General features: G+C 47.2%; 1 protein-coding gene across 1 annotated transcript in view; it reads left to right on the top strand.

Annotated features, from left to right (window-relative positions):
- tie1 (tyrosine kinase with immunoglobulin-like and EGF-like domains 1) overlaps positions 1 to 13,969 on the top strand; it is a 162,923-nt gene that overhangs the window by 91,980 nt on the left and 56,974 nt on the right. The window contains exons 9-10 of the mRNA XM_085983239.1: positions 1,558 to 1,702; positions 13,666 to 13,827. Of these exons, the coding sequence (XP_085839365.1) occupies positions 1,558 to 1,702; positions 13,666 to 13,827 (307 nt within the window). The remainder of the gene's footprint in view (positions 1 to 1,557; positions 1,703 to 13,665; positions 13,828 to 13,969) is intronic.

The raw sequence follows: 13,969 nt of genomic DNA, 5'->3' as shown, positions 1-13,969 counted from the left end.
CCTTGCTGCAGCTGTACAGGGCACTGGTGAGACCACACCTCGAGTACTGTGTACAGTTTTGGTCGCCTCATCTGAGGAAGGATGTTCTTGCCATGGAGGGGGTGCAGCGGCGATTCACCAGGCTGATACCAGGAATGGCGGGAATGACCTATGAGGAGAGACTATGTAGTTTAGGGATGTACACACTGGAGTTTAGAAGATTGAGAGGGGACCTCATAGAAGTGTATAAAATTCTGACAGGTCTAGACAGACTGGATGCAGAAGGAATGTTTCCCTTGGCGGGTGAGAACAGAACTAGAGGACATAATTTAAGGATAAGGGCTAAACCATTTAGGACAGAGATGAGGGGGAATTTCTTCACTCAGAGAGTGGTGAACCTGTGGAACTCATTGCCACAGAGGGCAGTGTACGCCAGCTCATTAAATATATTTAAGAGGGAATTAGATATATTTCTACGGGCAAAAGGGGTTAAGGGTTACGGAGAGAAGGCGGGGACGGGATACTGAATTAAAGGATCAGCCATGATCTCATTAAATGGCGGAGCAGGCACGAAGGGCCGAATGGCCTACTCCTGCTCCTATCTTCTATGTATCTATGTATCTATGTAACTAGATAGATAAGAATGGAATCAAGCGAGGGCAGACCCAAGCTGAACAACAGAGGAGAGGCATTGGAGCAAGATGGTGCGATTGTCTTTTACTATATCTGCCCCTTTAATGATGTTGCTTCCTTTAAGGCCCAAATTGTTCCTGATATTCCTGGGCCTGTACCCAATAGTGCGTCTCCAGATGTGTCCAAAGTTTGCCCTTAGTGGTGCAGGCATGTGGTTGATAACTTGCTGCTAGGTCACCATCATTGTTGTTCCCAGCTTACCACCAGGACGCACATCACTACGGTCCAGGGAGGAAGTTCTGTCTGATGCTTTTCTCTACTTCCCTAAGGAAGATGCCTTTTCCCTGCTCAGGGCGGGCCCCCCACCCCTGCAGCGATACAATTAAGTAGGAAACACAGTGAGTTAGTGATTAAACATCTGTCCCATTATTCAGTGGTGCTGTGTGCCCTCTAATGAATTAAGTAGCCAGATTCCACAGTAGCACAGATTGATCCTAGTCTATTGAATGCAGTGAGTTTGAGGGTTTATTCTCAAAACATGTAAGGAATATGATCTGTGTAACTGTACGGAATTCCTTATTATTTTGTAGCATAAGGATTAATTACCATGTTATTGCGTGGAGGTCCATTTTCTCCAGCAGACACATGGTCACTAAGAATGACCACATTCGCATATTGTCAGAAATGATCTGAAATGAATTGCAATGTGACGTAATAAAACTCACTACGCACTTGGTTTGAGTATAAAGCAAGGCTTTAATCAACTTGTTTCAGAACATGGCGGTCTAGTTGTACTTCACTAGTTCCTGTCTTACAAAATGTCCCTGGGAAGCTGGGGCCCACGCCCGAGTATTTATACTCCTTGGACGGCGTCCAGCGTTATTTCATAAGTAGTTTCTTGATGATGAGATTTATAACACAATGTATTTTGTATTTTCATCTCAGGCAACCAATTTCATCATGCGAGGGAATATAACCACTTCAGAATTCAAATTACCACCGATCAGTTCACGGGATGAAGGTGTCTGGGAGTGTGGAGTCAGTACATCCACCGGCACTGACTCTAGGAGGTTCAAAGTCATTGTAAAAGGTAGGAGACTCCAAAAAGCTTCATCCTTTGGGCCTAGATTTTCACTTTTTAGCTGATCTATGCAGTCTTTTAAAATGTGACTATATGCAGCATCGTTATTGGAAACGCGGTGCTGCCAATTCTGACAAATCCCACGGCACCTGTAACTTGCTGTTTCATTCTCATTGTTGGCCTCTGCCAGCACTACATATGCAGCACTGGAGAACACAGCTTCTAGTCCTGTCCGGCACAATCGCTCTCAACCTGTGAGCCGCACTGAGGAGGAGAAGTAGCTGAGTTGCTTGAGTTTAAGGAAAGGTGATTAAATGGAGGTGTGCCGGAGCTGTGTAATTGTTTGTGTCAATGTGTAAATTAACACACAAATCCTCGAACGACTAAAGAAAAATAGGAGCAAAGCAGTGAGCGGAACCTCGGTCCCTGAACTCTCGATCCTACCAGACCGGCGTGTTGAAACTCTCCTCCATCCCATGGTCTGAACGGGAATGAGTTTAATCAGACTTAACCTAAATCTTACAGCAAAATACTGCAGATGCTGGAAATCTGAAATAACAACAGAAAATGCTGGAAGCACTCAGCAGGCCAGGCAGCATCCGTGGAGAGAGAAAAAACGTTAACTCTGTTTCCCTCTCCACGGATGCTGCCTGGCCTGCTGAGTGTTTCCAGCATTTTCTGCTGTTATTAATCTAAATCGTAGAGTGAGTTCAAAATTATTCTTCACTGACCGACATGAGGACATCATCTTCTTTCCCTAATAACAACAGAAAACGCTGGAAAAACTCAGCAGGATAGGGCAGCATCCATGGAGAGAGGAACAGAGTTAACGTTTCGGGTCGAAGACCCTTCGTCAGAACTGGAAAAGAGCAGGAAATGGAAAGCAAGTTTAGGGGCTGGGAAAAGGGGGAGGGGATGAAAGAACAAAAGGGAAGGTCAGTGACAGGATAGAAAGCAGGAGAGAGTAAGAGACATTGAGAGACATTAAGAGATATTCAAGGCTAGAGGAGGTGGTAATGGGACAGGTTAAGGAATAAAGGATGGCTCTAGATGGCTCTAGATCTTCTTTCCCTAATTTGGGCGTTGTTAAGTCCGTGAATGATTGAGACACGGACTAGCAGGAGAGAAACAAAGAGATCTTTACTGGTGAAAGGCATAAACGAAACTAACCAACAGAGGCTCTCTAGCGCCTTTTATACAGGGGTGGTCACTGCCGGTACTGCAGTCTGAGACCAGTTATTCTCTTAAAGGTACATACACAACAATTCCTCCCCTTTTAGATAAACAGTACATAACATTCATTTAACAACTAATGATAACGAATTACAATCACAATTACTGTTGCTAGATACATTGGTTAAGTTTAAGCAATTATAAGTTCAGTCTTTGAGGAGTGTAGTGTATGTACCCGTCTACCTTTAAGGGAACTACTTTAGGTGTGGCACTATTTGTTTGGCTTCTGTATACTGTAATACCGATAGTGACCACACCAGTATATAAGTGTTGTAGCAGGATTTCTGGGGCAGATTCGCCCGGACCTTCGAATAGTAAAGACCTGTTTGTTTGTTACTTCTGAAGTCTGTGTATTTATTAACTGCACAACCCACAGACTTTACAGTGGCGACGAGTCCGATCGTACCCTCCGGCAAGATTACCAAAAGCAACGAAGAGCGTCGAAGAGAGACAAACGCCCTCGTCGTGCTACCAAAAGAAAACACGAGGCTGCAACAACAGAAAGCAGGAAGACTAACAACAAAAGCTGTATCAGCAACAGGCACTGACTACCCTTCTGCCACGGTGCGGAGTGAGCCGACCAGCAAGAAACAAGGCGGCCGAAGAGACTGTGAGTAGGGGAAGGAGTAGAAGCATCCGGAGGATAAGGGCAGAGCACTCGACCTCGGTCGAGGGGGAGCTGTGCCGGCCAAAAGTCGTGTCCAACGGCGTCGGGTGACAGCCGGACCGCGATCGGCGGGACAATCGGGGCAGCGACCGCAGCCACGAAGCGCTGAGCCTGCGAGTAGGCGTGGGAAGAGAAACCCAGCCGCAGCCGGGGAGGGAAACACCGGTCTGCGAGAGGGCTGGGGAGGCGAACGGGAACCGTGCTGGTGAGAGCCGGGTGCGGAGAGAGAGACTGCGAGGAGCCGGTCCAGCGGCTGAGCTGTTCTCCACCAACGGGGTACTCAGAGCCGGCAAAACCGAACGTGCGGGAGTGGGTGAGAGACACAGCCGAAAACGGGGTGAGAGACTGCGCGAGAGCCAGTCCAGCGGTGAGCTGTTCTCCACCAACGGGGTACCCAGGGCCGGTAGCATCGAACGTGCGGGTGAGAGAGACAGAGCCGGGTACGGAGAGAGAGACTGCGCGAGAGCCAGTCCAGCGGCTGAACTGTCCTCCGCTAACGGGGTGTACCCAGCGCCGGTAGAGCCGTGCGGGCGGGAGGAAAAGACATAGCCGAGTAAGGGGAGCTGTGCGGTAGCCAGCCAGCGGCTGAACCTGTCCGCTGAGGGGGAAGCGTACCCCTTCCACCGGGAAAAAACGCGGGAAGCCGCCATTAGGCGGAGAAGACGCCAGAAGCGGGAAACCGCCATTGAAGTGGGCGGGGCGAGAAAGGAAGAGCGGGAAACCGCCATTTTCGTGGGAAAACCGCCATCTTGATTGACATACCGCCATTGAAGTGGGCGGGGAGAGAAGGAAAGAGCGGGAAACCGCCGATTTCGCTCAGAGGAAGAGACCAGGAAGCTCCAGAGCGATTTGGACAGACTGGGCGATTGGGCGGATAAATGGCAGATGCACTATAATGTGGACAAGTGCGAAGTTATCCACCTTGGGTGCAGGAACGGGAGGGCAAATTATTATTTAAATGGCAATAGATTGGGAGAGGGGGAAGTACAGAGAGACCTGGGTGTTCTTGTACACCAGTCACTGAAGGCGAGCATGCAGGTGCAACAGGCGGTCAAGAAGGCAAACGGTATGCTGGCCTTCATAGCAAAAGGGTTAGAATACAGGAACAGGGATACCTTGCTGCAGCTGTACAGGGCACTGGTGAGACCACACCTCGAGTACTGTGTACAGTTTTGGTCGCCTCATCTGAGGAAGGATGTTCTTGCCATGGAGGGGGTGCAGCGGCGATTCACCAGGCTGATACCAGGAATGGCGGGAATGACCTATGAGGAGAGACTATGTAGTTTAGGGATGTACACACTGGAGTTTAGAAGATTGAGAGGGGACCTCATAGAAGTGTATAAAATTCTGACAGGTCTAGACAGACTGGATGCAGAAGGAATGTTTCCCTTGGCGGGTGAGAACAGAACTAGAGGACATAATTTAAGGATAAGGGCTAAACCATTTAGGACAGAGATGAGGGGGAATTTCTTCACTCAGAGAGTGGTGAACCTGTGGAACTCATTGCCACAGAGGGCAGTGTACGCCAGCTCATTAAATATATTTAAGAGGGAATTAGATATATTTCTACGGGCAAAAGGGGTTAAGGGTTACGGAGAGAAGGCGGGGACGGGATACTGAATTAAAGGATCAGCCATGATCTCATTAAATGGCGGAGCAGGCACGAAGGGCCGAATGGCCTACTCCTGCTCCTATCTTCTATGTATCTATCTATGTATCTATGTATCTTAGAAACAAATAAATAAATAAGAAATACTGGTGCTGCTCCCAAGGGAAGAAAGATGCCTAAGCGAGGGAATATTAACGACTTTAATTCTGAAATAGAAGACTGGGCCACGTACGTGGAACGCATAGAGATCTATTGCGAAGCCAACAAAATAGAGGAAGACGACAAGGCGATAACATTGCTAAACTCGATGGGGGCAAAAACATACGGGCTCTTGAAGCATCTAATAGCACCAAATAAACCAGCGGATCAGACCTTCGAAGAGATTGTGGCTGTGCTGAAGGACCACTTGAACCCCACACCGCTGATGCTGGCTGAACGATTCAAATTCTACGCAAGAACGCAGAAGAAAGACGAAAGCAATGCGGAATACTTGGTCGAACTGCGTAGGCTAGCGAAATACTGCCAGTTCGGAGGGAATCTGACAGAAGCGCTGCGGGACAAGTTCGTATGCGGATTGTCCAAAGAAGGGACGCAGAAGCAACTACTGGAAGAGAATGACCTCACACTGGACAGAGCTGTCCTTATAGCTGCATCGCACGAAGCCGCAGCGAAAGGAACGGCGGAAATGCAACTAAAGGCGGCGGCACTCGGGGTGGACCAAATTACTTCAAGCACAACAAAATGCTACCGTTGTGGGAAGACAACGCATGACCAGAATTAATGCTGGTTTAAGAACCAAGAGTGTAGGAAATGTGGCAAACTGGGTCACATCGCGAAGGTATGCCGGTCCGGGAAAAAGATCAATAATCAAAGGAAGCCACCACCAGAAAAGTACAACAAGGTACACAAGGTGGCTGAGAAGAGTTCAGACGAACAGAATTCAGACTCAGACCCAAACAACCAGGAGCTGGGTAGTCTGAGAATCCACAATGTGGGTAAAGAAACGGATCTACAGGCCATCTGGGTCATACTAAAAATAGCTGGAGTCCAAATAAGAATGGAGCTGGACACTGGATCAGCTCTATCAGTCATCAACCGAAGGGACTACCACCGGCTATTCTCTCACATACCTTTAAGAAATACCAAGTTCGTATTACAGACATACACGGGGCATAACGTATACCCCGTGGGGAAAATAAGAGTCAAGGTGAGAGATAGGGGTAAAGAACACCCAAGAATGAGCTTGTACGTATTACCTGAGGGAGGACCACCACTTCTAGGACGGGAGTGGATTAAGAAAATAGACATGGAATGGCATTACCTAAAAGCCATAATGAGGGAGGACTCGGTGCAAGCTATTAGCTCAGATTCTGAAATGGATGATGATAAGACCAAGTCGAAAACGAAGACAGGCAGAAGGACTTATGGTACCAAGAAGAATAAAGCTGCAGAGCAGAACTCCAGGTTGACAGAGAATTCTGAGCCTGTTCAAGCAAAGGATTCATCCATGACGGAAGAACACCGAGCTCGGACGCAAACTTATGTCAAAGTACGACAACAATTAGAACAGTTGAGTGATCGTCTCGTACAGGAGATGAAAAATATGGAAAAGTTCTGGGACACCGAATGGGGGAACCTGGAAAGACTACAGAGACAGCTAGCTCAAGCAGAGAGCAACCATAGAGCCATCATGGTCAAATACCAATCACATTCCCCTGATGCTGTTCAGGAACTAGAATATTTACAGAATGAACCAAAGGAAGAGGAATCTTCAGGGAGCCAGGATTTTATTCCAGTTCTTCTTTACGACTCTTTACAAGCAGAGTGTGAGAAGTTGAAAGAACAGTATGAACAGGCCCAGGCTACAATTCTGGAGGGGGTTAACTCGGCAGCCTCCGAAAAGCTAGTTTCAGTAGAAGCATATGAACAACTAAAGGTTGAACATGAGCAAGAAGTCCAAAGGCTGCAGGAAATTCTTGATGAGCTCAAGGCCAAGACAGACTCATCGATAGAAGCTCCATCCATAGATGAGCAATTAGAGGTGAAAATCATGGCAGAGCATGAAAGACAGGATGTCCAAGAACTTATAAAAACATTGAAGGACACCCAAGGCAAATATGAGGCGGCAATGTCTGAGGTTCAACAACTTGAAGAACAGATTCAACTGGGAATCCTTGCAGTGGAAGAACAGGACACTGTAAGAATGGTCCCTGAACATGAACTAGAGAGCATCAGGGCGCAACTTTGCCGAGCGCTGAAAGCCAAAGTTCAAGAGGAACGTAAGGTGGAAGTATTGGAGAAAGAGGTGGATGAAATGGAGAAGACTCTGATCCACCGTGTTCCCAGGGAAGAGTTAACGGTCGGCCAACTCCTTCATATGCTGAAGGACAAGACTCTGCAAGGGGAACAATCTGAACACGAGCTTCAATCTTCAGGGGGAACGAGTCCGGAGCTCTCAAAAGTCACGGAGATAGCTGAGGTGGCAACACAAATTTTACAAGGATGCCAAAAGTACGTTGAATCACGTCAAGGTGAACAGAAGAAGGTGGAAACCGTTACTTCAGTAGAAGGGTTAAATAGCCTGATAGCGCAATTACCGGTGGAAAGGAAGGTATTGAACTCACAAATGAGGTCCGTCGTGAAGGAATGGCAGATAACCCAGGAAGAGCGGGATGAATATGAATGCATGAAGAAGGCTTTTCAAGAAAGATGTTTAGGGAAGGAACCACCGTCAGCTAACGTCCAGACGGGTGAGGAGGAAGAAGAAGTCTCTCTCGCTGGCCTAACTCAGGACGAACCTGAATATTACCATGACCTGTTGAGTGACACTGAATATTATGAGGATGTGGTCTGCCCAGCTTGTGATGAAAACTCTCAAAGTGCTGAAATCCGGATGAAGCACTTAAGGTCTAAGGAACATAGAGAGTTGGTGGCGCTTCAGCTGGCAGCCGAGAAAGGAGCTCCGAGAGTTTCAAAAAGGCAGAAAAGAAAAAGAAGAAGCAGAAGATAATAACTGTCTAAAATATTAGCACTTCTACCATTCCAGGCGGGACATTACGAAAGGAGCTAAATTAGTTGAAAAACTGGAAAATGTCAAGACAGCCAGTTGGTTGTCAAAGTCCGCACTGCTGGTTCAACAGGATGAAAGTTCAAGCTGCTACGTCAAGAAAAAGGCTATGGAGGAGTCACGCTAGCCAGGTGAACCGGCTACCCCAAAGAAATGTTGTTCGGAATGAGTCAAGATCAGAGACTGAATCTATGAACTGTTTCCGCAGAGACGGAACCTGTGAACTGTTTCCACCGAGATTATATTTGTAAATTGTTTTATAGGACATTGACTCCACTGAGATTATAGCTGTAATTTGTTTTATAGGAAGTTGAAGATATGTATGTTTAACGGGGACTCTGTAAGTAATAAGCTAAAAAGGGAGGATTGTAGTGTATGTACCCGTCTACCTTTAAGGGAACTACTTCAGGTGTGGCACTATTTGTTTGGCTTCTGTATACTGTAATACCGATAGTGACCACACCAGTATATAAGTGTTGTAGCAGGATTTCTGGGGCAGATTCGCCCGGACCTTCGAATAGTAAAGACCTGTTTGTTTGTTACTTCTGAAGTCTGTGTATTTATTAACTGCACAACCCACAGACTTTACAAGGAGGCTTCCTGATTCTGTCTGGATAACGCCTCTTTGGAGTATCAGGTTCTTCTGGCAATGTTGAGTCGGAATGAATGTCGTTGTTTGGTTCATCTGCTTCCAATATTACCGGTTCTGCGGTAGCTGCAATTGGAACGTCGATTTCATTACCGGGTGTATCAGATCGTGGTGTGGAGTTGACGTTTTCCAGTGACTCTAGAATCTGGTCAGCATGGCGTCTTACAATGCTCTTCCCAACGTCCACGGTATACATGAGAGGCCCTTGTCGTGTACAAATCGTTCCTGGCTGCCATTTCTCAGTGCGGTAGTCCCGGGCCAAAACTGGTTGACCTATCTTAAAAGTCCTGGTCGGCCTTTCATTCATATTCTGAAACTGCCTGTTCTCCACATCTCTTCGGACGTTTGGCTTAACCAAATCCAAGCGGCATCGTAGTCTTCGATTGAAGAACATCATGGCTGGAGTTTGGTTGGTAACCGCATGTGTCGCATTCCGGTAGGCAAACAAGAAGTTGTCCACCTTGTGTTGTAGGGGTATAACTTCATTACACATTGCCTTGATAGCCTTCTTGAATGTTTGGACAAACCTCTCGGCCAATCCATTAGTGGCTGGATGATATGGGGCAGATGTGTAATGCTTAACACCATTGCTCTTTAAGAACCTCCGGAACTCTTCAGACACAAACTGTGGTCCATTGTCAGAGCAAATCTGTTCAGGCAGCCCATTCCTGGCGAATATGGTCCGTAAAACTGCGATCGTTTTTTCCGTGGTGGTTGAGGACATATTTATTACCTCTGGCCACTTTGAATGTGCATCCACCGCAATTAAAAACATCGAGTCCATGAAGGGACCAGCAAAATCAATGTGCACCCTTTGCCATGGAGATGAGGGCCACTCCCATGGATGCAGAGGAGCTTGTGGTGGGGCGTTTTGGACCTTCTGGCATCCTGCACAGCTCTTGGTCATCTCTTCGATTTCTCTATCGATTCCCGGCCACCACACAAACGCTCTGGCTAAGCTCTTCATTTTTACCCCACCCAGATGACCCTCATGAAGCTCATTGAGCACTCTATCCGTCAACTTAGGTGGAATTACTACTCTGGATCCACACATCAAGGTTCCTCTGCACACTGACAGCTGTTCTCTTCTTGGCAAAAATGCTGGCAGCAGTGATTCGCCATGTGCTGGCCATCCCTTCACCGTTAAATCATTCCGTGTTTCCTTTTCTATGTTTGCATTCGTCACAGGGAGACATTCGACTATGGTCGAGTGGAATAACTCCATTGGATCCACTGCAAGGTCTTCTTCTTCCACTGTCGGCAATGGTAGACGTGACAATCCATCAGCATTTCCATGCTGTTTAGTTCTTTTGTACTCGATGTCATATTGGTGTGCCCCTAGGAAAAGGGACCATCTCTGCAGCCGTTGTGCTGTCATTGTCGGTACGCCCTTCTGAGGGTTGAAAATGGAGACAAGAGGTTGATGATCGGTTAGTAGAGTAAATTTTTGACCGTGCAGATAGTGATTGAACTTCTTCACCCCCCACACTAGGCTGAGGGCCTCTCTGTCAATCTGGGCGTAGTTACGCTCGGCAGAGGTTAACGAGCGTGACGCAAAAGCTATCGGCCTCTCCAAACCATCAAGGAATTTATGTGACAGTACCGCCCCAATGCCGTAGGGAGACGCATCACACGCCAGCCTGATTGGCAGTGCTGGGTTGTAGTGAGCGAATACTTCCTTCGAAGTGATTAAGTCCTTACTCTTCTGAAAAGCACGTTTACAATCATCGCTCCATTTCCATGCTACCCCCGTTCGTAGCAGGGCGTTCAGTGGATGCAGAATTGTCGACAAATTCGGCAAAAACTTATGATAGTAATTCACCAACCCGAGGAATTACCTCAGTTGCGACACATTTTCAGGCGCTAGGGCCTTAACAACCGCTTCAATTTTGTCAGGGGACTTATGTAACCCCTGTTCATCAATCACGTGGCCACAATACGATATCTGTTTCTTAAAAAATTCGCACTTGGGGCGGTTGGCTCGCAGCCCATGTTCCCGTAGTCTAGTGAGCACCTGTTCTAGGTTGTTAAGGTGTTCACTGTCATCTTCACCTGTTACAAGGATGTCGTCCAAGTAACACTGAGTCCCCGGAATCCCTTGCAGGACTTGTTCCATCACTCTTTGCCATATCGCCGGAGCCGATGCTACTCCGAATACCAATCGATGATACTGGTAAAGACCTTTGTGAGTGTTTATTGTGAGATACTTCCTAGGGGACTCTTCAACCTCCATCTGCAAATATGCTTGTGCTTGGTCAATTTTTGTAAAACGCTTCCCTCCAGACAGCGAGGCGAAGATGTCTTCTATCCTTGGAAGAGGATATTGTACTGTGTGAAGGACAGGGTTCACCGTCACTTTGAAATCCCCACAGATGCGAATCTTCCTTCGCTCCCCGGACTTATTGCTTAACGTTTTCTTCATGACAGGAACGATGGGTGTCGCCCACTCGCTCCAGTCGACCTTAGACAACACGCCCGCCTTCTCCAGATTCTCCAGCTCTGCCTCGACGGCTGGACGAATTGCATATGGTACCGGTCTCGCTTTGAAAAACTTGGGAACTGCATTCTCTTCTATTTTTAACGAGGCGGTTACGCCTTTAAGCGTGCCCAGTTCTTGTTGAAATACCTCTTTGGCGTTAGCTAAGATTGGTGACAATCGTCCAGGAGTGACGTCTTCATCTTTTTTACCGTCCACCGTCATTGCATGAATGGAATGCCAATCTAAGTTTGTCTTCCTGATCCATTCCCGTCCCAATAACGGTGGTCCACCATTTGGCAGTATGTAGAGATACAATTTCCATATTTTCTTGCCATTGTATTCGACGGGCACCCTTATTTTTCCTCTGGGGTATACTTTTTGCCCTGTATACGTCGTCAAGACGATGGATGTCTCTCTCAAGGGTATGTGTGAAAATAGCCGCTCATAGTCTCGTCGATTCATGACGGTTAGCGCTGATCCTGTATCCAATTCCATTTTAACTTGGGACCCTGCTATCGTGAGGGTGGCCCAAATGGTTCGGTGATCCTCTTTTGCGATTACATTGTGAAGTTTGAGACAGCTTAATCTCCTGTTCTCGGATTCACTATCGCTCATCTGGTCTTCGGAACTACTGTCCGTCATCTTTTGTACTTTCTTGTACGGTTCCTTAGTAGCCTTTTTGTTGTCGCTGGTCTTCTTCCCAGACCTACAAACTCGTGCAATGTGTCCAATCTTCCCGCATTGTCTGCATATTTTGTCTTTGGACCAGCAGTCCTTCTGGTCATGGTTAGTTCTGCCGCAGCGATAACATTTTGCAAATCCCCGTGTCATTTCATGGGTGCCGTATTCCTGTGGTTTTTGTTGAATTTCTGCACCTCCCCTGGCTGCTGCTTCATACGATACTGCCACACTGAAAGCCTTATCTAGCGTCAGCTCTTTTTCTGTGAGTAACTTCTTCTGTGTTCCTTCACTCAGGAGTCCACAGTCAAATTTGTCCCGTAGGGTATCTGCCAGACCTGCTCCGAACTGGCAGTGCTTTGATAGCTTGCGTAGTTCCGTAAGATACTCAGCATTGCTCTCATCTTTGTGCTGAGTTCTCCTGTGGAATTTAAATCTTTCTGCTATCAACAGCGGTGCAGGGTTTAAGTGCTCCTGTAGAACAGCAACAATTTCATTAAAACTCTTCGCCTTCGGTTTGGCTGGAGTAATCAGATCCCGCAATAGGCCGTACGTTCTAGCGCCCATTACGTTTAGCAATATTGATGCCTTTTTCCCCTCCGCTATTTCATTTGCCTCGAAATATACCTCGACTCTTTCCACATACGTGGTCCAGTCCTCTAATATATTATCAAAAGCAGTGATACAGCCAGTCTTCGGCATCTTGCAAATCTAAAATGGCGCCTCCCGCGCTTTGCCTTCTTCTCCGATTTAACAAAATGGCGCCTCCCGCGCTTTTCCTTCTTCCCTGCTGTTGTTAGCGCTGCTTTCCACGGTTTCCTGCGCGTTAAATATTAATTTGTTTTCTTTTATTATCTTCCCGTCGTGGAGCGAACCCTCTGGGACACTTCCCTCCCTCTTCTGAGGTCCGAACGCTGCCCAGCTTCGAAACACCGGCCGCGCCCTGTATGCTCCACCCTCTCTCTCTCTCCTTGCTTCCCAACTCGCTGCCCGGCCCCGTTGCAGCCCAGGAAGGATCAGAGCACTACCTGCCACCAGCCCGATTAGCTGGGAAACCACGGACCGAGGAACCCAGCCTGGCTCTGGACAGTCTCTCCTGCAAGTTTTGAAATCGATGATTGACGGTCGACGCCCGTTTCTCGAGTTTCAATGGCCTATTTTTTTTTTTCTTTCTTCTGGCTCCGACCTTCAACACGTCGTCGGAGCTGCTGCTGAGTTGCAGGTAAGTTCGTTTCTAACTCGTCGCCAGTGTTAAGTCCGTGAATGATTGAGACACGGACTAGCAGGAGAGAAACAAAGAGATCTTTACTGGTGAAAGGCATAAACGAAACTAACCAACAGAGGCTCTCTAGCGCCTTTTATACAGGGGTGGTCACTGCCGGTACTGCAGTCTGAGACCAGTTATTTTCTTAAAGGTACATACACAACAGGCGTCCTTTTTCCAAACCTCTTTTGAGCAACTGACAGGAGTTGCCGAACAGCCACACGTGGATTTGCCTTTTGTTGCGGTTTTGTTTTTGGTCGCACCAGTGGATCGTCTATTATGGTTTTTTTTCTTATTTCAAAAACAACCACTAATTGTTGTTGCAGCTCCTCCTACCCCAGTAAACACACCAGAAGTCCTGGAAAAGAAAAGCAAGCAGCTAAAAGTGAGCCCAAACAGTGAGACCTTTACTGGCGATGGACCAGTGAAGTCGGTCAAACTCCTCTACAAGCCAATTGACAGCGGGGCACAGTGGTCTTCAATAGTAGGTAAGTCATATCAAAGAAATGAATAATATCACTGTTAACAGAACAGTAAGGGATAGGAGGTTATATAAATCTTTGCGAACTTTATGTCAAATTAAGAGAGTAGCATTTTCGCCAGACTGGCTACTTAAAGACCAGTTGACAG

The sequence above is a fragment of the Somniosus microcephalus genome, chromosome 3 (genome assembly GCF_052327205.1).
Source record: "Somniosus microcephalus isolate GS21.2 chromosome 3, FLI_Smic_1.0, whole genome shotgun sequence".
In the NCBI taxonomy this organism is placed as follows: Eukaryota; Metazoa; Chordata; class Chondrichthyes; order Squaliformes; family Somniosidae; genus Somniosus; species Somniosus microcephalus.
This window is presented reverse-complemented; position numbering and strand designations above follow the sequence as displayed.